The following is a 24,559-nucleotide window of genomic DNA, read 5'->3' as shown; positions in this document are numbered from 1 at the left end:
TCTAAATAAATCTTCCATCATAGTACATTGAACTAGTGTTAGTATTACACATATAAGAGTTATTAATGAAATGCGATTATGGAAATAAAAACAAATATTAAAGAGTTAGAGAGATAATTAAAAAAAAAAAACATCGCACACGAAACTCAATAAATAATTATTGATTTTAATCTGTATAATTTTTAAAAATCAAAAGACAGACATGTTTAATAAAAGTAATGGAAATATATGTCACAGCACTATTTCCACGTTTAAATTGCTTTTGTAAATTATGTACGCTATTACACTATATATACAGTTGTATCAGCTCTATAGATTACATTCGTACAAAATGTTAAGAAAAATTTTTGATAAATTGGAATCGAAACAAAGACCACTACTTGGTCCGAATGTAAAGGCTTTGAAATTCTGGGGCTTGTTACTACCCGAGAATACTACAAAGCGAAACATATATTTATTTCTACATTTATCTGTTATAATTTTTACCGCCACTGAATATGTAGATATATGGTTCATAAAATCTGATATAAATTTACTATTGAACAATTTAAAAATTACAATGTTGGCTTCGGTAAGCGTTATAAAAGTTTCAACATTCCTATTCTGGCAGAAGCATTGGAGAAGAATTATAGAGTACGTCACCGTTGCTGATATAAAGCAGCGTATCGATAATTCTATCACAAAAAATAATATAATCAAGAAGAATACTAATTATTGCAGAAGAATAACATATTTATATTGGGCATTAATGTATACAACAGTAATAATTGTAATGGCGCAACCACTGTATAAATTCGCAGCTTCGCCCGTTTATAGAAAGCTTGTTGAAAACGGCACAGAATCTTACATGCAAGTTGTAAGTTCTTGGGTTCCGTTCAACAAAAACACTATTCCAGGTCATGTGGCCGCTTCTTTATTACAAAGCTATGCAGCTATATATGGAGGCGGTTGGATTACATCGTTCGACACTAATGCAATGGTGATAATGGTGTTTTTTAAAGGAGAGCTTGAACTGTTGAAGTTGGATTGCGCTGATATATTCGGAACAGAAGCTGAACCTGTGTCGGATGAAGTAGCTGCAAATAGATTGCGCGAATGCTATAGACGTCACGTGGAATTGATCAAGTAAGACAATTTTACTTTGTCATTACATTATTTTTATTAAAAGTTTCCAAATTCCAAGAGTATATCTGCCTACAGCCAACACTAATGTAAATATTAGATCCATCTAACATTCTATGAATCCAAATTAACAAAAAAATATTATGTTCATATAAACGGTTTTATTTAGTTCGACCCGTACGGAATTTATTTGGATCAAAATTAGAAATTGAAATTTAAGCACCTTCCCGTTGTCAGATTGATCTGAAATTTGGTACACACATTTAATTTAGATGACAATACAATATAATAAACTCAATAACATCATAAATCTAAGATGGCCGCCGATACAAAATGGCGGATTACGTATTTTTCCTTAACCCCCTCAATATGGGTATCAAATGAAAGGGCTATACTAGTAAAACACGATGATTATGTCAAAATTTTAAATTCAAGATGGACGCCGTTCCAATATGGCGGACTAGATACATATTTTTCCACAACCACTATAATATCAAAACCGGGTATCAAAAACCGTTTAACTTAAAAGTTTTTTAAGTGTATTTATTACCATATTTTTTTACTTAACGGTTTAGCTAACAAGATATTGTCTTATACATTTAGATCAGTGATTCCCAAAGTGGTCTATATCGACCCCTAGAGGTCTAGAACAACCTGCAAGGGGTCTACGTCAGCGAAAAAAAATTTGGGGGTCCATGAAATGAAAATGGGGGTCCACGATAGTGGATCTCAACACATACACTGATAGTACCTATTTACTTACATCATACTATCTTATAATATCAAAACATTTACATTATTTATAAAAGTACCTATGAAGTAAAAAAGTTATTATATAATATATGTTTATAAAATTGTGTAAGTTGTAGGATGTTGGTATTCGCTTTGTGGTCGCAATACATTTTGAACATACACTTAACTTCACTACAGTTAGAAATTTACAGGAAATTAATATCAGGTAAGTAGGGGGTCTACCCGACACGGAAAAACATGGCCAGGGGTCTACGACACAAAAAAGTTTGGGGAACTCTGATTTAGATTAACAACTTTACTAATGATTATTTGTTTTACTTATGATTATTACACAATATCACTTTTAATATGATGGCAGCCCATCGGTAGAGGACTGAGACTTATGATCGTAGATCGCAGGTTCGGTTCCTGGAATAAAAACCACTGCTCACAAACTAGTTACCAGAGGATAGCTAGCAGCCTACCCTGCGTACCATAATACCACACTTGCCAACCTGTCTGCCAAGTGTGATTTATGGTATATCCCACCAAAGACATCTTTTGTGAGGATGCCTTACAGTGGGCGTCTATGGGCTGAAACCAAAATAATTTTTTCGGACGATGAACAATCCAAAAACAAAGAAAAAAAAAATGATTAACCTTTATTGAGTTATAAATGATGTATTTAACATAATTTTGATGGAATACGCAAATAATTGAATAAAATGAGAGTCACTCTCGAGGCAATTGAATTTTAATTTGAATTGTAATATACTATGTTGATCCACGCAAACTATTTTTTCGGAGCTAAAGTCAGAAGCGGTTAAATTATTTTGCAGATATGCGAACTATATCCGTATTGTTTGTTGAATAATGTAAAGGTGTACATTTATAATGGTCATATATGGGGCCAACATTTTCTAACTAAAATAAAATTAAAAATAAAGTAATGACGTGTTTCATATATATATATATATATATATATATATATATATATATATATATATATATATATATATATATATGTATACTACTCATCACGATATCTCTAGAACTATAAGGCGTAAAGATTTCAAATTTGGAATTAATATTTATTATATCTTATATATGTCAGCTAGTGTACCAGTTGGTTGATGGTGCTTTAATATGTTTAAAACTTGAACCTTAATATTTTTAGCACGTTACAAAGTTATCAAGAATTTATGTTATAAAATTACACCTCCACAAAATATATTGCGAAGCCAGCTAGTCGAAAGATATATCTGTTTCCTGACTGGTCTTTATCTTCACCGTTTTTAAAAAATATACATTTTTTATTTTATTCTTTACATATTTACTATATTAATAGTTACCTTTCGCAAGGATAATAGTAAACCTTTTTAAATCAACTGTAAACACTGTCCGGTAATATTTTAATAATAAAAAAATCCTTTTTTTTTTGTTTCAGATACACTCGCCTATTTGATTCGTGTCTATCTCCAATAATGCTTCTTTACATGATCGTATGTTCTATAATGCTATGCGCCACTGCCTACCAGATCACAGTAAGCAAGTAACTTAGTAACTTTAAACTGGCTGATTCTTTTATAATTAATTTTAATTTGAAATTTAAAACAACTTAGGAGTTTTTCAACAAAGGAAATTTAACCCACCTTTTAAGATTTTATATCGAAGTATTTGTATGTCTCTGGAGCTTTGAAGTTCTGGTGTAGAAGTCACGGAGCGGAAACCTAATGTATTACGCGACGCCTTCCAAGGATATACAAGGTGGAAAGGACCAAGTTCAGATCTTTATTATTTAATGGAATCAGGCGTTACCTTGCGGAAGTCCATCCTAAGTAAGTAAAGGACCAATATTTAGCCACTTCCGCACATATGCATGTGCAAGTGGCTAAATATTGGTCCTTTTCTTACCAAGTTCAGATCGTCGGAAAGCGCTGGATACAGGCCGATTCCGACTGGTCTAGTTGGAAATATATAGAGGAGGCTTTTGTCCAGTTGTAGACGTCTCGGATGGAATGATAATGTTGATGATTATTGCTCCTTTAACTGTTTATAAAAATAATGACTATTTTTATACTCTTTTTTAAATCCACCAACAAGACATAAAAATATTATGATAAACTATTATTTTTTAACAATATCCCTCTCATAGTACCGACTTTACCCACTCCTGCGCAATACAATCCATTCTTCTCTGGAACGCGCTCCCCCTCGATATTAGGATGATCAGGCATCGTTGCGCCTTTAAAGCGAAGGTTCGATAGCTGTTGCTTGTCAAGCTAACGAAATCATCACGATATATATATATATATATATATATATATATATATATATATATATATATATATATATATATATATATATATATATATATATAAGATATAATTATAGATAGTAGTAGCCATTAGTATATTTATGTAAGGTGTTTTTATCTTTTATGTTATTTACCTTTTTTGTTTCACGTACCTTTATTAATTTATCTTTGCTCCGCCAAAACAGTCAACTGGCAGAGAATGCCTTCGGCATTAAGTTCGCCGTTATACATAGAATGTAAAAAATGTGTGAATAAATAAATAAGTACCAAAATATATACCATGCAATAATCAATGTTTAACATAAAATGATTTTACAACCCCGACATGGGTGACAAATATACATATATATATATATATTAGGGGGACCGGAAAATAATTTCGCTTTATTAAGTTAATTTTTCACGTATACGTTTTTAACATTTTTTTATTTCTGATCAATAATATATTCACCTTCTTTGTTAATAACCTTTTGCCATCTAGTATACAAATTTTCAATGCCGGAGAGGAAACAAATCAATATTTTTTTCTGTAAAATATGTCGACAGACACGACATTACTTCCTAGTCCTATTATTATATATTTATTTATATGTCTTTACATTTATGCATGTATAAGATTCTAAATTCAAATTTACACACATAGTTACATTACATCTGTCACAGCAAGTTCGTAAACATTGCGCATTCATTTTGAAAATGGAAGCTAAAGTTAAATTTTCTCGGCTCTCTACATTTATATCTTACATAGCGAGTTCTTTGATGTTGTCAAAGGGAATTACGACCGTTCCAGGTGGAGACAAGCGCTATGCAGCGCTTCCTGACCTCCGAGTATTTAATATTTGGAGTGGCGCAGTTATTTATTTACTGTTGGCACAGCAACGACGTTTTATTTGCGGTCAGTTGAAAATTTCCGTGACGTCACGCTTTTTAACATTCCATTTAATTTATTATTAACTGTTTAATAAAATTGCTTTTAACTTTTAAAAATAAATATTGATTTATTCAAACAAGACACGCATTTCGATACAGAGGAAAATTAGAGAAGAAATGACAGCTGTCAATGTTTCCGCTGATGTCTATGTTGCCAGAATTCCATAATATTTTACCTAATAAATTACAAGCAAGAAAAGGACCAATATTTAGCCACTTCCGCACATGCAGTGGTAGTCGTGCAATGAAATGCACCGCCCGCCAGCCTGCTGATAAATGCGTATGCTGCAAACAATGCGAATCACACAACCGCCATCGCCAAGAAACACAGAGAGAGACTCTGTGTTTGGCACTAATCGGTGTAACATAACTCCTGAAGATGCCCCGTGGAGGGCTGAAACACGTGTTGAGTAATTTGGCGGTAGTCCTTTTCTTACTTAGGTTGGACTTCCGCAAGGTAACGCCTAATTCCATTAAATAATAAATTACAATTAAAACCTAAATAATTTACCTTAATATTATTTTGTGTTCTTTACTAAACAGTAACCTATTTAGTTACTGTCAGTAATAAGTAGTAAGTACTAGTTACCTTCAGAGGTAGTGGAATTACGTGTCGATTTTTTAATAAATCTAGTGTACGTCGCATCGGAAAATGGACAGAACTCCTGAAGATGCCCGCCCCGTGGAGAGGTGAAACACGTGTTGAGTAATTTGGTGGTGGCGGTTGTGTGATTCGCATTGTTTGCCGCATATGCATTTATCAGCAGGTTGGCGGGCGGTGCACTTTGTTGCACGACTACCACTGCATGTGCGGAAGTAGCTAAATATTGGTCCTTTTCTTACTTAAAATGGCCAGCTCACATCATCATTATCATGCCTTCCCCAATCAACACAATTATCGGTCTTACTACTTGCATCTAGATCATAATAACCTTTATACAAGAAAGCAATTCATATCCGACCTTTATTTTCAATCAAAAATATTATTGACTGTATTAGAAGTATTTTCAAGTTATATTTCAATATATGTATGAGTTAATTATTTATTTTATAATTCAGTGACATGTTTCAAAGAGTTACAGTACCCGGCTATAAATATTGCATATCGACCTTTAGAAAGAGACAATCGGCTAATTTCGGCTCCGTAGAGCACTGTCTCTGTCCCGCATTACCTATGAGACATTTTGCCAGTCGTATTTCGTGCGAAATGCGTAATATTTATCGCCGGATCCTGTCCTAATTTTACAAAAATCTATTTAAGTTTAATTTCATATACAATCTGTAATTCATTATAAAGAATATTTTTACTTATATTTCGAACAAAATTTTATAGATTTATTTTTTAATAATGACTATTCGTAATTTTCAAATTTCGAATACTAGGCGAATAAAAATGATCGGCGACCAATTTAAAAAATAATGTATTGTTTCTACTTCTACTATTATAAAGTAAATATACTTTTTAATTTCAGAGCTTAAATGTAATGTTCGGTCCGTATAACAGCTTATGGTGGAACAGATGCGCATCGCAACAAAAAGAAATTCAAATATTAATCAGTCAGTATAATAAGACTATTGTTTTCTCAGCTGGGCCTTTCGCACATTTAACTGTAGCTACATTTATTAATGTAAGTATTTGATTTTAATATTTGTTAAAATAGACTTAACCCTTAATAGCCTAGAGTTTCAATTTTGATACCAATCTTTTAAACCGAATGTTTATATCACTATTAGTTTTTTTTTTTATAGGTTGGCTGTACGAATTTTACTGTTGTATAATATTCTTTCCAACGAAATTAAAAAAAAATCTATTTTTCCCTTCATCTAGACCCTCAAGCAAACACAGTAATATTAAAAAAAAATCACTTTTGTAAATCAGGCTATTAAGGGTTAACTGGAACTGCGTAAATAAGTTCAAAAACCGCCCTAAGGAGCAACAATGAAAGCGTGACGTCACGTGCTGTCTGAAACCTAAGAGTATCTTAACGGTAAAGGTACTTAGACTTGAGATCGTTGGTCATGGGTTCGATTCCGAAGATAAATTATTTATATAGGATTTTCACTCTTAAATAAGTTTCTAGAAAATTGGCAGCAGCGTTCTCTGCGTATAATAATACTACACTGTGATCGCCAACCTTCACATGGTGGTGGTGGCGATTATGGTATATCCCATAGGTATCTTAAGGTCGTGGGCGTCTATGGGCTGAAAATATCAAAGTCAGAAGCACTATTGGAAATCAATAAGGAAGGCCTGTGTCCCACAGATAAAACAGTGTTATTTTAATAGTTAATAATTTAATAGTATAATAACTAAAAGAAGAAAAATTAATGGAATCGCAAACTGTATTTTCTTTAAGAGGCCTGTGTATTGTTAAACAAAGAAAAATAGACCTACCGGTGGTCAGTTCCTAGTGATATAAAATGCAGAGTATTTACGAAACACACACACACACATATATGTGTATATATATATATATATATATACCTATATATATGTGTGTGTGTGCGCGCGTGTGCGTGTGTGTACGTGTGTGTGCATGTGTGTGCGAGTGTGTGAGCGCACGCGCGCGCGCGTGTGTGTGTATGTGTGTGTGCGTGCGTGTAAACATATTAGAGAGATATTGTTTGAAATTGTACTTTAAAAGGAATTGTTTTACATTTCAGATTTTAAAAGGCGCATACAGTTACTACACTTTACTGAGGCCAGCGTAATGATAATATTTTTCTTAAATACTCTCATCTTATACGGATTTTATGTTGTATGAGCAACCGTAATTTTTAGATTTTGTGACGTAAAATAAATAGTTTCGAAAGAAAGGAAATGGACCTTCCACAGACAATTAAAGATGCGCTTTATTCACAGTAGACAGAGAGAATAGATAGAGATATGACGCCTTCAGCCGTATTCCACAGAGGCACATTCACTTTAATATTAACCGGACTTTAGCGCGACACGTGAAAATAGCTCTCAAAAGAAACTCGCTGAAACAAAGAAACACTTTTATTAACACTTTGAACACACACTAAAACTAATTTATATAACAGTTTATACATAAAATTAACGTAATTATTATAAACTGTCTATGCTATGTTAAGGAATATCTGAAAGAGAATGCGCGTGGGCACGGGGCCAGCCTTTCGGAGAAAGGTGTGAACCTAAGTATTTAATGAAATCAGGTCTTACTTCGCGGAAGTCCATCCTAAGTAAGAAAAGGACTCTGAAGACTTTGTGTTTGGCACTAATCGGTGTAACATAGCTCCTGAAGATGCCCCTTGGAGAGGTGAAACACGTGTTGGGTGATTTGGTGGTGGCGGTTGTATGATTCGCATGGTTTGCCGCATGCACGACTACCACTGCATGTGCGGAAGTGGCTAAATATTGGTCCTTTTTTTACAAAGGTGTGAACCTTTTCTACGAAGGTATTTTAGCTGAATCGATATCAGAGTTGAGAGAGGATCAGTTTGTATCGCCGGTGAGTTTTAATTAATGCAAACTAACTATGCTTTGTAACGAGATACCGTATCTGAAAGAGATTGCGCGGGAATGCCTTACACAAGTATTTACTTTCATCTATTCGGGCCTAACGCTGGTGGTAGATCGCCATTTGGTCATTTTGGCAAATGACGCAGGACGTGGGGTTGGGTTCCATATGCCTGCTCAGGGTCAATGTCACCTGTCTATAACATATATAATAAAACACGATTAAATAATTACAAAATTATGTATTAATAATTTTTAATTTAAATAAAGTAATCTTGTAATGCTTCGATAAATAAAATTATAACAAATATTTATTATTTAATTTATTTAATGTCCTATGTCTGTCTCTCTTTACCTTTCCAATTACATTTTAATTCTCAACGCCTTCACTTAAAGAGAGTGTGGGATTCTTCCTAGGTCTAGTAGATCTTGAGATAGTAACAGCACGAAGTCGGAAGTAGAAGTGTGTATTCAATCGAGTTTCGCCCGTATTTATACCGACGTAATTGAACAATTTTATTTCTGTGGAATTCCCCTTTTCGATGCGCCGCTCACACCGACGAATCTTCTGAATGATTTAGTGACTCTGCATCTGCAATATAAGAGGGCATAGGAGAAACGAACCCATTAAAATCCCTACAGTTGTTTCTCCCTCTTCTGTGAAGGAGTCCTATAAAAAGGAACTTTTTATTTCTTGCCGCAGTTTAGTGTGCTATTGTTGGAAAGCCTTTTCCGGGATGTGCATTTTTTATGCTACTTCTTAAACCATTAAACACGAGAACACTTCGATTCGTCTGCTTTAGTCGTGGAGTCTGTTTGTATGTCTACCATACACAAGCATTTCAACATACAAGACAATTAATAGCTAAAAAAATCCGTATAACATTACGTTTAAGGAACTCTGTGCGCTAATTAAAATAACTAAGAAGTAAGTTACACTCAAGATACACGGAACTTAGCGCTTGGATTCGACACTAAACTTCAAAAACTCGAATGAAGTTTGCACCGTTTGCACGGTGTATGTTTAAGAAGTTTTATATAATTGGCCGGTAATTGTTGAAACGTTTCAAGTACAAAGCCCTCCACGGCCGAGCCGATCCGGTCCAGGTATGGTCCGACGGGCGTATTAGGCTCCAGGTAGACGGACACCACCCCTATCTCCCAAGCCCCAGTCCTCAGCCTGGCCACAGCAACGTTGCCAGACGTGAGTTGGGGACATTGAGTGATATCGATAGTGTCGTCGAATAGCACAATGGCCGCCTTGACAACCTCCCCGTTGCCTCGCGCGACACATTGTACCACCCTTGTCCCTGGGTAGTGCCTCATCTCGCCAATAGCGCCGATATACGGCTCCTGGACCAATGCGAACGCCCAGCCTCTCTTCGGCGCTTCGCATATCAGCTCGGCAGTAGCGAGCTTGGACCTTTGCAGGTTTAGCTGCGCCACGCGGTACTGGTGGTGCCCTGCGCGGAGAGTGCGGTGAGTCACCTGGGTGCCCTTAGCAATACGCTACGGACGCCCGTGCAATGGTGTCCCACTTTCTCCGCACAGGACAGTCTTCGTCGAATGCGCCGTGGTCCCACCGGTCTGCCTTAGCTAGTCGGCAGTTCCGGCAGGCGGGAGGTTTCCCGGCTTGCCGATCCGGACACTCGGCGCGTAGGTGCCGGCCACCACAATGGCTGCACCGGTCTTCGCTCTCTGTGCAATGCCGTTTGGTGTGGCCGTAACCTAGGCACCGAGTGCACTGGACTAGCGGGGAGTGATCATGCACCCGCACTCGCTGGAGGTCCACGTGCATGTAGCCCGCAGCCGTCAGCCGTCCCCAGAGCGCAGGCGACACGCGCATGACCACATGGATCGTCTGCACATTTCGCGCCCTCCTCCTGAACCTTACCTCCGCCCTCTGATCCTCTTCAGAGACGTCGACCAGCAGGTGTTTATTTTGGGTCTTAATGGCCTTTACTATTTCTTCGTTAGTATTATAGGCCATTACGTCTCTGAGCAGCACCAGTGGGTCCTTGTTTTTGACCTCTGCAAGGTTCAGGTCCTTGCCTGCCCTCCTCAGCCCCTCAAAAAAGAAGTATTAGACCATGTCGAGTATCACTCGACAGTGGAGCTTGTGGAATAAAATCAGTGTCGAGTGACACTCGACATTGGAGTGGAAAGGGTTAAAATTTTTGTATTAGCTTCATTATTCATATTTACATTGACCACATGAGCAGTGATAGTCCAGTGATAGAGAACTGAGACGCGATCGCATGTAATAGGTTCGATTTCCGGGGTACAATATTAGGATTAGGATATAGGATTTCGACTGCTCGGAAAAAAGTTTCCGGAAGGTGGGCAACAGCGTCCTCTGCGTAATATATAGATAATACCGCACAGAGATCAATAAAAAGGTAGTCTTTTCTTCTTTTTTCTCATGTTTACCTCGTGTAGATAATCTCTTTAACCTTTTACACCTATAAATAATCATCCTGTGTAGAGTCGAGATCAATAAATACATTTAAAAAACTTTTAAGTTAAACGGTTTTTTGATACCCATATTGTGGTGGTTGTGAAAAATATGTACCAAGTCCGCCATATTGGAACGGCGTCCATCTTGAATTTTAAATTTTGACATAATCATCGCGTTTTACTAGTGTAGCCCTTTCATTTGATACCCATATTGAGGAGGTTAAGGAAAAATACGTAATCCGCCATTTTGTATCAGCGGCCATATTAGATATATAATGTTATTGATTTTATTATATTGTATTGTCATCTAAATTAAATGTGTGTACCAAATTTCAGATCAATCTGACAACGGGAATGTGCTTAAATTTCAATTTCTAATTTTGATCCAAATAAATTACGTACGGGTCGAACTAAATAAAACCGTTTAATAAAAAGTTCGACTTTTCCTTTTTTATTCTAGTGTTTGCCTTGAATATTTTTTAGATTAAACACAGCTCTATACATGTAAGTTTTTGTATATTTACTGACTAAATAATTCGACGATATATACAGTTTCCGTTGAACGCGTGACTTTTAATGTGGGAACAAACATGCGAACGAAATACATCTTCTTCAACGAACTTGTTTATTTTGGGCCTGTGTTACAATTTATTGCGTCGCTGTCCCGTACCCGCGGTCCGGTTTTAATTTATCACATTTCACTTGTACGTATTAATCAGTACATTTTTATTTTTAAACCAATTACATTAATGAAGCTGTCTTTTTAATTATGACAAGCTTGTTGTGTCAATGTATTGGGGCTGAAAGATACTTGAGTTGCAAAAACTAGTTTTGTTTTTTAAATAACCCCCCGCTATTGGAGGCTTCTCGTACCCCTAATTTGTTGGGATCAGGGTCTTTGTTTACAAATAAGTTTTTCAAATTTTTATCTTTATTCTTCACTCACTTTCATTCTTCTCAATTTCCTTTGTTCCTACTTTTTTTCCTTCACAATATCTTTCACTTTGTTCTTTCATTCCTTCTTGCTTTCATCGCCTTCCTTCCACCATCTTATTACTCTTAGGTGGCTAGGTACATTTCTTTTATTCTTTATTTTATTAATTATTCTAATTTTTATATCACAGTTTTCTTTTTTTGGGTTTGACTTTTTTAATACAGTACTACTTTTTTCTTATTCTATTTTTAGTTTATTTTTCCTATTATTAATTGACTAGTTATTTGTGCAGTTTATTTTGTACCTACTTATCTATACTGTTTTATTTCTTTTAACAGTATCACTATCACCCTGCGAGTAAACGATAGGAATGATGGGCGAAGGTTGTCGTCGCTCATCATCATTAAGGCGATGCTCTCCAAATCTACTTTTAGCTTTACTTCCGTTTCCAGGGCACTGCGCATCCCTGCATGTGTGGGACAATAGGCCACAAGGTGGGCCATGGTCTGGCCCACGCTCGGTTCGCAGTAGCATGAGGGTCCTCCTTGAGCTTGAACCTGTGAAGGTACTCAGAGAACCCCTGGCAAACACTATTTAGTAGACGTGGGTAAGACCAAACTTTTTAGAACGACGATAAATTGGATCACGGGATATCCCTGGATGCACAGTAGTTGAGTTAAAATATACGCATAAATTAAAATTCGAACGCCGATTTGAATTTGGACGCGATCAATGAGATAGTCACTGTCATTGTGTTTTTTTTTTAATTATAAATAATACACGATTGTAGAACTCTTCATATATATATCGCAGTTCCGTCGAAAATACGCCTTTTAATGTACTAGAGTTCGGGCAACGAAACTGGCAGCGATTCTGCTCACGGCAGCACCTTCTCTTCTGTTCTCACTATCATGAGTCTTATTGTTCTTCACTTCTATTCAGGATGTAGACTGACCTAAATTTCCCCCAGTATCGGCTTTTATAGTCAACTTGCATCCTAGAATGTAATAATTTTGATATTTGAAAGTTTGAAAATGACGTTGTCAATTTTCTTGCAAGCCAGCTGCTGTATAAAACCTCTGCAATCGTTACAAATCTATAATTTGGATACTCGTTCTAATGGATTTTAGTCATATCAACTTCTTGAACCTTTTATAAACATTTTATGTGTGACAGCTATATTGACGTTTCTTGCAAAGTGATATAATATACACCATCAAAAGGTTTTAATATACGCGAATGTGTTTCTTACCGTATCATACAACCAAAATATGGTTTTCAAAACGTTCAACAACAATTAAAACATTTATAAACAAAAAAAGATAACAATATCGCACTGGTGATGTGCATTTCATAAGATATCTTTGCCAGGATCGCTGTTATTCAATGAGCTATGCAGTGCTATGCTCGGAAAATCTACAAGAATTAGATCAAGAATTAAAAGATGTAGCGGCATTGGGCATGTCACGTGATCTGCTGATTAGTTGACCATTGCGACTTCCAGGTTCTTTATTGGAGATATCTACAGAATAGAAAGAGAAAACCTTATTAAGACCGTTGGAGTGCTTTAATAAGCACCTTATAAAAATCAAGAAGTCAATATAACAAACTGAAATGTGTGACAGGTTATACAAAAGTAAAGTCATGATGGGAAGTAAGAAAGGGACCAATATTTAGCCACTTCCGCACATGCAGTGGTAGTCGTGCAATGAAATGCACCGCCCGCCAGCTCGCTGATAAATGCGTATGCGGCAAACAATGCAAATTACACGACTACCACCGTTAAATCACTCAACACGTGTTTCACCCCTCCACGGGGCATCTTCAGGAGTAATGTTACACCGATTAGTGCCAAACGCAGAGTGGTCACTCATTGTTTGCCGCATGCGCATTTATTACAAGGCTGGCAGGCGGTGCACTTTGTGGCACGACTACCACTGCATGTGCGGAAGTGGCTAAATATTGGTCCCTTTCTTACTTAGGATGGACTTCCGCGATGTAACGCCTGATTCCATTAAATATCATGATGGAAATGTAAAATCAAGCCCATTGCTTATTGACATATATATATTTGTATATATACATCATAAACACAAAAGTGCACTGATGTTTTGTGCAATTATTATAAATTAAAGTGCTTTTCCATTATGACATTACTTTTGCGCCACCTATTATTTATATATAGACTAAAGCCAAGTTTAGAACTTTGATTTTGTTCAGTTGTACTTCCATTGATACTGTTTTAACGCTAGTTTTACATTTTTATTCATACTATAAATTGTCTATTTCAAATTTATCGTGATAATCCCAGGAATACTTACGTTGTGTGTAACCTATTATTTGGATTTTCTTTATTTTATTGTTTCTGTAATGTGTTTTGCTGTTAGTCCTAAGGCTTTTGCAGCTTCAAAGGAAATGAGTTCACGGAACGGATGGGTCCGTGAACTGTACTAAAAACTAAAGCATTCGGGTTTCCGAACCTACATTTGACACTCTGATGGAGGATAAGGCTGTAAAGAGGAGGCTTTCCTGGTCGAATCTGTGTGGGTGTTGGTATAAGTGTAGTGTGGAGTGAAAATTGGAGAGCAGCGTGGAACATTCGGCAATCTAAGGAAGGATACCCTATTACTTACTACTTTACTTTTATTTTAATCTGTTAATAACTTTAACATATAGTAAGTATTCATAGAATAAGTTTATAAATATTGGTTTGTTTACGAAGAAATTATCAATTCTTTCAAACGTTTGGCGGTACTTCAGCTCTGAACAGCTGCTTAATCTTTACACTGCCCAAGTTCGATCCTGCATGGAGTACTACAGCCACCTCTTGGTGCAGCCAAATATCATCTGGAAGCTTTGGACTCAGTTCGCCAAAGAGCCCGTAGGTTAATTAACAACGAAAAGCTCTCAAATAGCAGACTACACACGCTTGAGCATCGTCGTCGAGTTGCCAGCTTATCGGTTTTTTATATGATATACTAGAGAGTGCACGAAGGCTCTTTTCGAACTGATTGAGCCATCTCTATTCCTTTATCGGACTACAAGGCGCAGGCAAAAGTTCCATCCATATGTTGTTGATATACCCAAAAGTCGAACTAAACAGTTTGACAGTTCGTTTTTGGTGAGAGTCGCCAAAATTTGGAATAATCTGTCTGGGTCTATTTTTCCTGAAAAGTTAAATTCTGGAGCCTTTAAGAGTAGAGTGAATAGGTTTTCTTTTGGTGGGCGTGAACCACGTTCGTCTTCATCTACACTTTCCATCAGGTGAGATGGAAGACAAATGCCTATTCCATTACAACTATATAAAAAATATCATCAAATGTATATGTAATAAATCACAATAAACAGTCTCTTTCCTTGTATATATAAAAGTTTGTATTAACTTTTCAATTCCGTTTTATCACGGCGAAGCGAAAACGTGGACGAAATAAATTCCGAGATAAACACCGCGGGCCACTCATGTTCTGCGATTATTTAAATTTTTAATGTCGCTGAACGGATATCAAATACGACTCTTTGCTCACTGGTGTATATAGAAACTAACTTGTATTTATAAACGAACTGTCATACACTAGGTGACATAAAAATGTGGACATAAATAAAGTTTACTTTTGTTTTTTTAATAACTTGATTGACTCTTTTATGATGTCCCAATTTTGTGGCATCTCGTTCAACGCCGATCATGGGAAGACAAGGTTTTTTTTATTTCCATACTCTTTCATCCTTCTCATTAAATTTCATTCGTTTCTCTACCTTTCTTTCATTCCTTTACACACTTCGCCTTTCAAAATTTTCTACACAGATGCCTACTTAGTAAAAGCAAACAACATAGTGTGATATCCAACATTTTCATTTTTCCTTCTGATTAAATATTTCACTCTGCTAAAACTAAAGTAATATGTTACTTTACTTAAGTAAGCAAAAAATAAAAAATCTTGTAATTTATTAAAAAATGTTGGATTGGACATGGCGTTTCACGACTAAAATTATTTTAACACGTTCACTGCGGGCCCAATTTTGAATAACTTTCAGCTGGTGCGGCTGAGGTCGAATCAGCCTCAAGCTGAACTTCCTAGTAGTGCGGTTGAGGTCTTTTCTGCCTCATGTTCATCAATATTTTTTTACAATATTGAGTCAATGCTTCGCAGACATAAAGAAAGCTATATTTGTCTTTGTCATATCTCATACGGTTGAGTGTAAACAGCCGCCGCACTAGAGAGAAAACACGAGTTTTACGCGCCGCACCAGTGCAAAGTTTACCATGAGGCTGAATCGACCTCAAGCCGCAGTGAACGTGTTAACAATCACAAAACTGTCAACACTATACTGTATATGTCATTTCGAGATATAAAAAAAACATTATAAGTTACATATAAATTGAAAATGCATCGATTTGATCATAAACTAATTAAAAAATTATGAAAAAATGCCTTACTTTGTTGATTTGTATGCAAAGTAAACACGTTTTTTTTTAAATTATATTCTCTCAGCCAGCAACAGCTGTGGCGCTTCTCCTATGAATACTAAAAACCTTAATTTCGCCAACATGGCACGTGGTTCCGTCGGAATATTGATGATCTCTTTTCTTTCCTTGTACAACACAAACGTAAATAAATTGACCGACAGTCAAATTGTTAGGAAATGCGATGATATGACGTCAGCAACTTTATATTCGCAGATTTTCATTTGTTTATTATATGGCGATGTACTCCATTTACTACCGCTTCAATTCTTCCTCGTAATTGTACGTACGTACGTGTTTATCATTAAAAGGGTCTTAGCTGTACAATGTCCACTGTTGGGCATAGGCCTTCCCTATAGATACCGACTAGAATGGTTACAATGACGAAATTGTTAACAATTAATATCTAGAATACGTAAAGATCTAGTTATATCTGAGAAAGAGCGTGAAATTTCACGATTTACAAAACTGATTTTATTTTTCTGAATCAAATTTTTTTCCTTTAGTATTTCAATCGTCGTACCTATCGAACACAAAGCAATTAACCCCTTTGTTCAACGTTCATCTAACAGTTTACCTTCTTTATAATAGACAAGCGATTTTGAGTTCCCTGTTAAATTGGAGCAAATAAATACTGTTTTTATAACCGTGTCCGATTTCAACACACAATAAATATTTTATCATATATATCAATATATTTAATTTGATGATAATTTATTTAAAATATACACATAAGTATATTTAATCTATGTTGAATACAGCATCTATTGGAAATCTTTGGGCTTAGCCCATGTCCATCAGTGGAAATATTACGGCTAAAATTATAATGATTGAATTGTTAATTTATGTAAGAAAAGGACCAATATATAGCTACTTCTGCCAATACAGGAGTAGTATGCGAAACACAACTACCTAAACACTTTCTACTCTACACATGTTCCACTCTGCACGGGGCATCCTCAGGAGTAATATTTCACCGAACACGTGTTGAGTGATTTAACGGTGGTAGTTGTGTGATTCGCATTGTTAGCCGCATGCACATGTATCAGTAGTATCGGTGGGCGGTGCACTTTATTGCACGACTACTGCTGCATGGCAGAAGTAGCTATATATTGATCCTTTTCTTACTTAGGATTGAATTTCGCAAAATAACACCTAACTCCATTAAATTGTTGATTTAATTTTTAATATTGTACACGGTTTTTTATTTATGCATTTTCTCTGTAGAAGTTTGTGCTGTTAGCCCTCAGGTTTTTACAGCTTCATCTGAACTGAGTTCACGGAGCGGAAGGGTTCGTGAACTTAAAGGTAATTTTTTAAAGATGTGAAATATTTAAAATGATTAATGCATAGGGACTTAAAATTACCATCCGTAACACCCAAGAACTGAGGTGTGGAGCAACAAGTTCTTTGCCGTTACTTATTAGCACAGAGGAAAGCCAAAAGAATGGAAGCCTTCGCACAGCTCCTTTCTGCATGGCAATCACAGAAACTGACTAGGAGAGTTAAACTCAAAATATTCCGGTCCAATGTGAAAACCGTGTTGATATATGGATGCGAGACGTGGAATGTTATTAAAAAAATCGGCTCCAAGTCTTCTTTAACAACTATCTTCGTCGTAATCTTGATATATACTGGCCTGAGAAAGTCTCCAATGAAGATCTCTGGAAACGCTGCGATGAGATACCTACCGACCAGCAGATCAAACGCCGCAAGTGGAACTGGATAGGCCACATGCTCCGATAGGACACTGATCACATACAGAGGCAAGCCCTAGAATGGAATCATCAAGTAAAGCGAAGATGTGGCCGCCTAAAGCAAACTCAGAAGTGAAGGCAGTTGGAATGACGTGGAGCGAAGTAAAGCGCGAGGCTCAAGACCGCTCGGTATGGCGACGTACTGTGGACGCCCTCTGCCCCATCTCGGGGACATAGGAATATGAAAATGATGAATGCATAGCTATATGACTGTCAAAGAATATGTGATATACCCTTTATAAAATAAAAGGTTTCAGAAATAATAAAGAACATAATGATAAAAAAATAATAAAAAAGTGTTTTTTAAATTCGGATAGCAGCGTATTAAAATTGATTAATGTTTTCTATCTGTCGCTACAAAATTTGTACCGTCAGAAGTTATCACCTTGTCGACTTCCAATAGAAAAAAATTAAATAATGTAACGTATTTCAGAGTGATAACTTTATGCAAGGTGATTAGATATAGATAGATATATATTATATATATGTATAACCTATATATTCATTAAAATGTTTACACCAATAGCCACTCATCCCGTAAAAGCATTCTGTATTTAAATATTTATGTACGTCAGATTTCTAACCTATTCCATAACTTGGCATTCGACAAGTTTTTATTCATCATTTCATCGATATCTGTATTTCTTATGTCGATTATATCTCGTGTGTTCCCGTGTTGAAAAATCAAAATATTCTTTTTTCGAATAGGCTATATAACAAGCACTTTCATCAAGTTTATTACCTTAATAATTAAGTCCATCCAATGATTGTCCGCAAGAAATTACCGCTTGCGATAAGACCGCGTTTTGTACCTCTTTATTTGCGTATTTCATATAATTTATCTGCATTTCCTTTGTCTTTATTAACAATAAAGTGTCAAATAAATAAAAAAAGATGTTAGATTCTTTTGACCATGTTGTTCAAAATCAAAATATTCTTTATTCGAATAGGCTGTTACAATCACTTTCGAATCTTTAATTAACATAAAATGTCAGCATTGTTGTCCCTACAGGAAGCTACCACCGGTGCGGAAGGCAGCTCTGCTAAAAGCCTGCGAGAAACTCAATAGTTGCTCTTTACAAATATAGTTTTATGAAGAACGCTTTAAAATAATTATCTTCCTGAGTGAACATCAACAACATTTATTTCCATGCATTAACATCAATATAGTATAATGTAGAATAATTTTCATTTTTTCCATAATATTTTTTTTAATTGGTTTTAAATCTCTTAAGTGGCAGATCTGAAATTGTTTTTGAAATTTTATTGTACATACGCATACCTTGTGCCTGTGATTTATTTAATATTCAAGACTAAAACTAAGAGTATACAGTTTATTTTTGTTTCTTGTATAAAGTATCTTTGTTTTTTAATAATTTTAGATGTTTTTGTGGACTAATAATATATCGTTAGAGAGATATTGCAATGTTTGTTATGTAATTATGGTCATAATTACGAGAGAAATTAAGAGTTGAAAGTAATCACGGTGTTGTCGGAATTATTATTGTAATTAAAATAAAGTATATATATAAAATACTATACAACCGTTTTATTACCAAGGTGCCGAAAAAACAAGTTAAAATTCGCCTATGTATAGAATAATCCACTTAAATAACTTATTATACCCTGAATTGTTTCATATTTTGGTAGCATTGACGTGGAAAATTGAATCAAATCGAGTTGAAGAAGCGCATTGTGATTTATACTAAAAACAATAGGTTCAGAAGGACTTAGAAGGACTTCACATTGATTATATGGAAATAAATGAAAAATAAACGTTTATGTTAGGTGTTTTATTATCTTATTTTTTTCTATCTTATTAATTTTTTCTCTTTTATGATATTTTCTATAATATCTTAAAATGTGAATTCATTTTACACGTTGACTGCCAACTGCGAGTTATGTCGTCCTGTATTTACTTGCCATTTTTGTGCAGCTACAATTATATAACAAATATATCAGAGCTAATATCGATTGAAGGCTTCTGGGAAAAGAAAGAAAATCAATCCTAGCTTGCACGAACAGAAAACTTACTTTAATAATGAACAAAAATGTAAGTAAACTAGATTAAAAGCAGAAAATTAAAATAAAATAAAAACTTTTTCATGCTTTTTGATGTTAACTGTACACTAGAATTAGATTTTTAATGACATAATATTATTAAATCAAATTGTCATTTTAGTCTAGATTTCTGAAAATTGCCGTGACAGTCAACGTGATAATTTATCTCTATACCGCTGCAACTTTTAACTGTTATAATATGCAATCGGCATAAGACGTTATATATATATATATACTAGCTGATCCCGCAAACGTTGTTTTGCAAAAAAAATTAAAGTTTTTAATTAACAAATGTAAGATAAGGGTTGATCGTAGAGGGGTGAAAATTTAAGTTTGTATGTATTTTTGTATGCTGTATCATAATAAAATAGAAACCAAAAAAATTGTCTAAAAAATTAAAAATAAAATTTAGGGGTGGACCAACCTTGGAAAATAGATAGTAGCCGATTCTCAGACATACTGAATACGCATGTAAAATTTGGTACAAATCGGTCAAGCCGTTTCAGAGGAGTTCAAGTTCGAACACCGTGACACGAGTATTTTATATATAAGATATATGTATGAAATGTTTTTAAATAAATGAAAAAATAAACGTAGAAGCCCGTCAGTTTTGTAAATGGAATTGAATGAATAATTTAAAAATAGTGCACAGTACAATTTAAATTGTACGTAATTAATAAAAGTCAAATAAACAATGCTCGCGATAGTTTGAGAAACATAGTTCTCATGTAGCGCACTGCGAAGTGAACATTAAGTAAATGGACCGTGACATGTCAGTTTTCGAAGCTATTAAAGTCAACGACTTCGTCGTGAGAAATTGTCCTTTTGATATCATTTCAGTAACGACTAAACACTTATCCCCCTATGCATTATACATTACACTGAAACTTACTAAATATCAAACAAAAACTAAATATTAGGGATCCCGAAGATAATGTCGTTTCTGTCGACATCTAATATATAAAATTCTCGTGTCACGGTGTTCGAACTTGAACTCCTCCGAAACGGCTTGACCGATTTTTACCAAATTTTACATGCGTATTCAGTATGAATCGGCTACTATCTATTTTCCATACCCCTAAGTGATAAGGGTGGTCCACCCCTAAATTTTATTTTTAATTTTTTAGACAATTTTTTTGGTTTTTATTTTATTATGATACAGCATACAAAAATACATACAAACCTAAATTTTCACCCCTCTACGATCAACCCTTATCTTACATTTGTTAATTAAAAACTTTAATTTTTTTTTTCAAAACAACGTTTGCGGGATCAGCTAGTATTTTACATAAAAACTGAACGATTTTTACCGCTCCGCCATTTATACTAGATGGCAAAAGGTTGTTGAAAACGAAGGTGAATATATTGTTCATTATAAATAAAACTAGTCGTGTGAATTTAACTTAAGAATGTGGCACTACTATCCGGTCCCCCTAATATTTATAAAAGTGTCCGAGGGCAGAATTTTTATTTCTAAATAAAATATAAAGAAATTTTAATAAATAATTAACTTTTAAAAATAAAATATTTAATAAAAATTATGCGGATTAACTTTTTTTAAAATAATATTGTTTAAATGATGAATTTTATTTTGATATTTCGTACAGCTCACTGATCTTAGGAGAGAATGAATAGAAGAAAACGAACGATAATTTCTTTAAGCGCTTTTTTATATACAAAAAATAAATTGACAAATATGTTGATAAGCGAAAAATTTGTAAATGTCTCGACGAATTTATTTAAACAAATTATTTCAGTTAAATAGGGTCAAAGGAAAAGAAATATGAAATCAAAGTCTAAACATTTTGTTTGATATCAAATATTTCACAGTCGAAAATTCGAAATTCTTTACTTTTATATATTTATATTTCTTTACCTAGGATCAGATAAAAAGAAATAAAAAATATAATATCTTTAAAAGCTTTATTTCATCTTCACCATCATAATTTCAGCAGTGACCCATTACTGGTCATAGGCCGCTTCCATTGACTTTGAATAAGACCGTTTGAAACCTTATCTGCATCCAGTGTTTTCCGCTAACCATAACAAGATTATGTGCCTTGATACAATAAACGAAAACGAAAATGTATTTCCTCAGTAATTGGCGATATTGAATAAAAGGCAATGTAACACATAATAAATACATTTAAAAACTTTTAAGTTAAACGGTTTTTTTGATACCCATATTGTGGTGGTTGTGAAAAAATATGTACCTAGACCGCCATTTTCGAACGGCGTCCATCTTGAATTTTAAATTTTGACATAATCATCGTGTTTTACTAATGTAGCCCTTTCATTCGATACCCATATTGAGGGGGTTAAGAAAAAATATGTAATCCCCCATTTTGTATCGGCGGCCATCTTAGATTTATAATGTTATTCATTTTATTATATTGTATTGTCATCTAAATTAAATGTGTGTACCAAATTTCAGATCAATCTGACAACGGGAAAGTGCTTAAATTTCAATTTCTAATTTTGACCCAAATAAATAAACAAATAAATTCCGTACGGATCGAAGTAAATAAAACCGTTTAAAAACATACAGTGTTTTAACAGCAACAATGTTATTAAAAATTGAATGTTTCCTCCAACAATGATGACCAACCTCGACTTGAATGGATGTAGCCAAAAATATCCAGTGTAGTATATCATTTATCATTATGGTAAATATTTAAATAAAACAGGGCTTCTTAAACTTTTCTCATTCACGACCCCTATTTATGATCGCGAGTTTCTTGACGACCCCATACAAATATAAAAGAAAATTTAATTAACATTTTTTGATAATTTATTTATTAGGTAACAATATAAATATACAAAATATAGTAGTAGTATATAGTAGTTTTGGAATTCGTTTTGAAACACACAAAAATCTGAAATAAAAAATTGTACTAAAAATTATGGAAATTGTATTTATATTAGTTTAAAACCTTCAACGAATGCGCGTGTCTAGACGCTGCAAGTACAGTGTATTCCGTCAACTCTAGTGATGTTATAAAATGGTATATATAAATATTTGACATTAAAATCTTACGACCCCAGAATTTTGCTACGCAACCCATAGTTTAAGAAGCCCTGGATAAAAACATTAAACAATCTTATGTATGTATAGATTTTATATTTTTTTAGTAATCCTTTTTTAAAATAGTTCTAGCCGATGGTCGCCTACATAAGCTCTTACCAAAGATCGACAAAATGACCTGTTCTACATGACCCGAATCCAATACAATTCTGTCAAATACAAAGCGTTTATACACCAAAACTACAAGTATATTTATTCTTTACTCAATTCGTATTATAATTTATCAAATAGGAATCTATTGACCGTGAAATATTGACCGAAAAATGGCAAAGACTTAGCCGAAACTAAATAAATTTCGATAGGATGCGAGTGGGTCTACTTTATTACTAAGAAAATACTGTTATCTTGTTCCGGCGTTAGGTTATATTTTATTTATTTATTCAGGCTTTACCTAAGGCAAACGCATTAAAATGTCATGCATCCATAAATCCGCCGGTGCTTCCTGATTTTTTACGCATACGACAACTTTGTATGAACAAGTAAAAAACTTTTTTCTGGAATACTTTGTAACATAATGTCGAGGTCTGACCGTACTACAACTGAAATAATGATAATGAATGATTTAAAATCTTCATAAAAAAAAAAAACAAAAAACATAGCTTTTTTTTCATGTTCGTATTGGCATTGACACTGGTGTTTAAATCCATTCATCTACCGCATACATTAAAATAATTTGAACTGTAACATCGTCAGAGCCATTCGTATTAAAGTATGAAAAAAGTGGTTCAAGTGGCAGCGGGCAGCAGTGGCACGCGGAACAGATAGAAGGTGGCCTTAAGATTCTGAAGCCATTGATGATGACGTCATATAAACAATGTATTACATTTAAAATTGACGTCACAAGGTACGAAAAGGCACGAGATGTTAATGTATTTAAAAAAAGAACGCGCCCCTGGGTGGACTCGAACCACCAACCTTTCGGTTAACAGCCGAACGCGCTAACCCATTGCGCCACGGAGGCTTATACAGAGTGTTTATAAATGTTCATAAAAGTTTCATAGTCCATCTCATATATAAACCCATTTGCTGACAATTAATATATAGTACAATTCTTAAAAAAATAATTATTTTAGAAATTATTAATTACTTATTGGAAATATAATAAGAAAATTAATTTAAAAAATTCAGATTTCTGCATATTATATTTAATTTGTTTAATGGAATCAGGCGTTACCTTGCATAAGTCCATCCTAAGTAAGAAAAGGACCAATATTTAGCCAC

General features: G+C 34.6%; 1 protein-coding gene and 1 non-coding gene across 2 annotated transcripts; one reads left to right on the top strand and one right to left on the bottom strand.

The window, feature by feature from the left end:
- Positions 1-331: 331 nt before the first annotated feature.
- LOC137924481 (odorant receptor 4-like) lies at positions 332-7,813 on the top strand. The gene is made up of 5 exons (XM_068767866.1): positions 332-1,125; positions 3,302-3,398; positions 4,962-5,066; positions 6,574-6,729; positions 7,766-7,813. The coding sequence occupies exons 1-5, from the start codon at positions 332-334 to the stop codon at positions 7,811-7,813; spliced, it is 1,200 nt and encodes a 399-aa protein (XP_068623967.1).
- Positions 7,814-24,225: 16,412 nt separating this feature from the next.
- TRNAN-GUU (transfer RNA asparagine (anticodon GUU)) lies at positions 24,226-24,299 on the bottom strand. The gene has a single exon. It is a non-coding gene; the product is annotated as a tRNA-Asn (tRNA).
- Positions 24,300-24,559: the final 260 nt, after the last annotated feature.

The sequence above is a fragment of the Battus philenor genome, unplaced genomic scaffold (assembly GCF_028537555.1).
Source record: "Battus philenor isolate CCGP_79_NKW_IND1 unplaced genomic scaffold, ilBatPhil1.0.hap1 SCAF_24, whole genome shotgun sequence".
Lineage (NCBI taxonomy): Eukaryota > Metazoa > Arthropoda > Insecta > Lepidoptera > Papilionidae > Battus > Battus philenor.
The sequence above is the reverse complement of the archived record's forward strand: the minus strand, read 5'-3'. Positions and strand labels throughout refer to the sequence as shown.

Excerpts from the sequence above, each read along its gene's own strand:
- LOC137924481 (XM_068767866.1), top strand. The coding sequence starts at position 332 with ATGTTAAGAAAAATTTTTGATAAATTGGAATCGAAACAAAGACCACTA. Across the intron at positions 5,067-6,573 it reads GCAACGACGTTTTATTTGCG|AGCTTAAATGTAATGTTCGG; the intron begins GTCAGTTGAAAA and ends TTTTAATTTCAG. Across the intron at positions 6,730-7,765 it reads CTGTAGCTACATTTATTAAT|ATTTTAAAAGGCGCATACAG; the intron begins GTAAGTATTTGA and ends TTTACATTTCAG.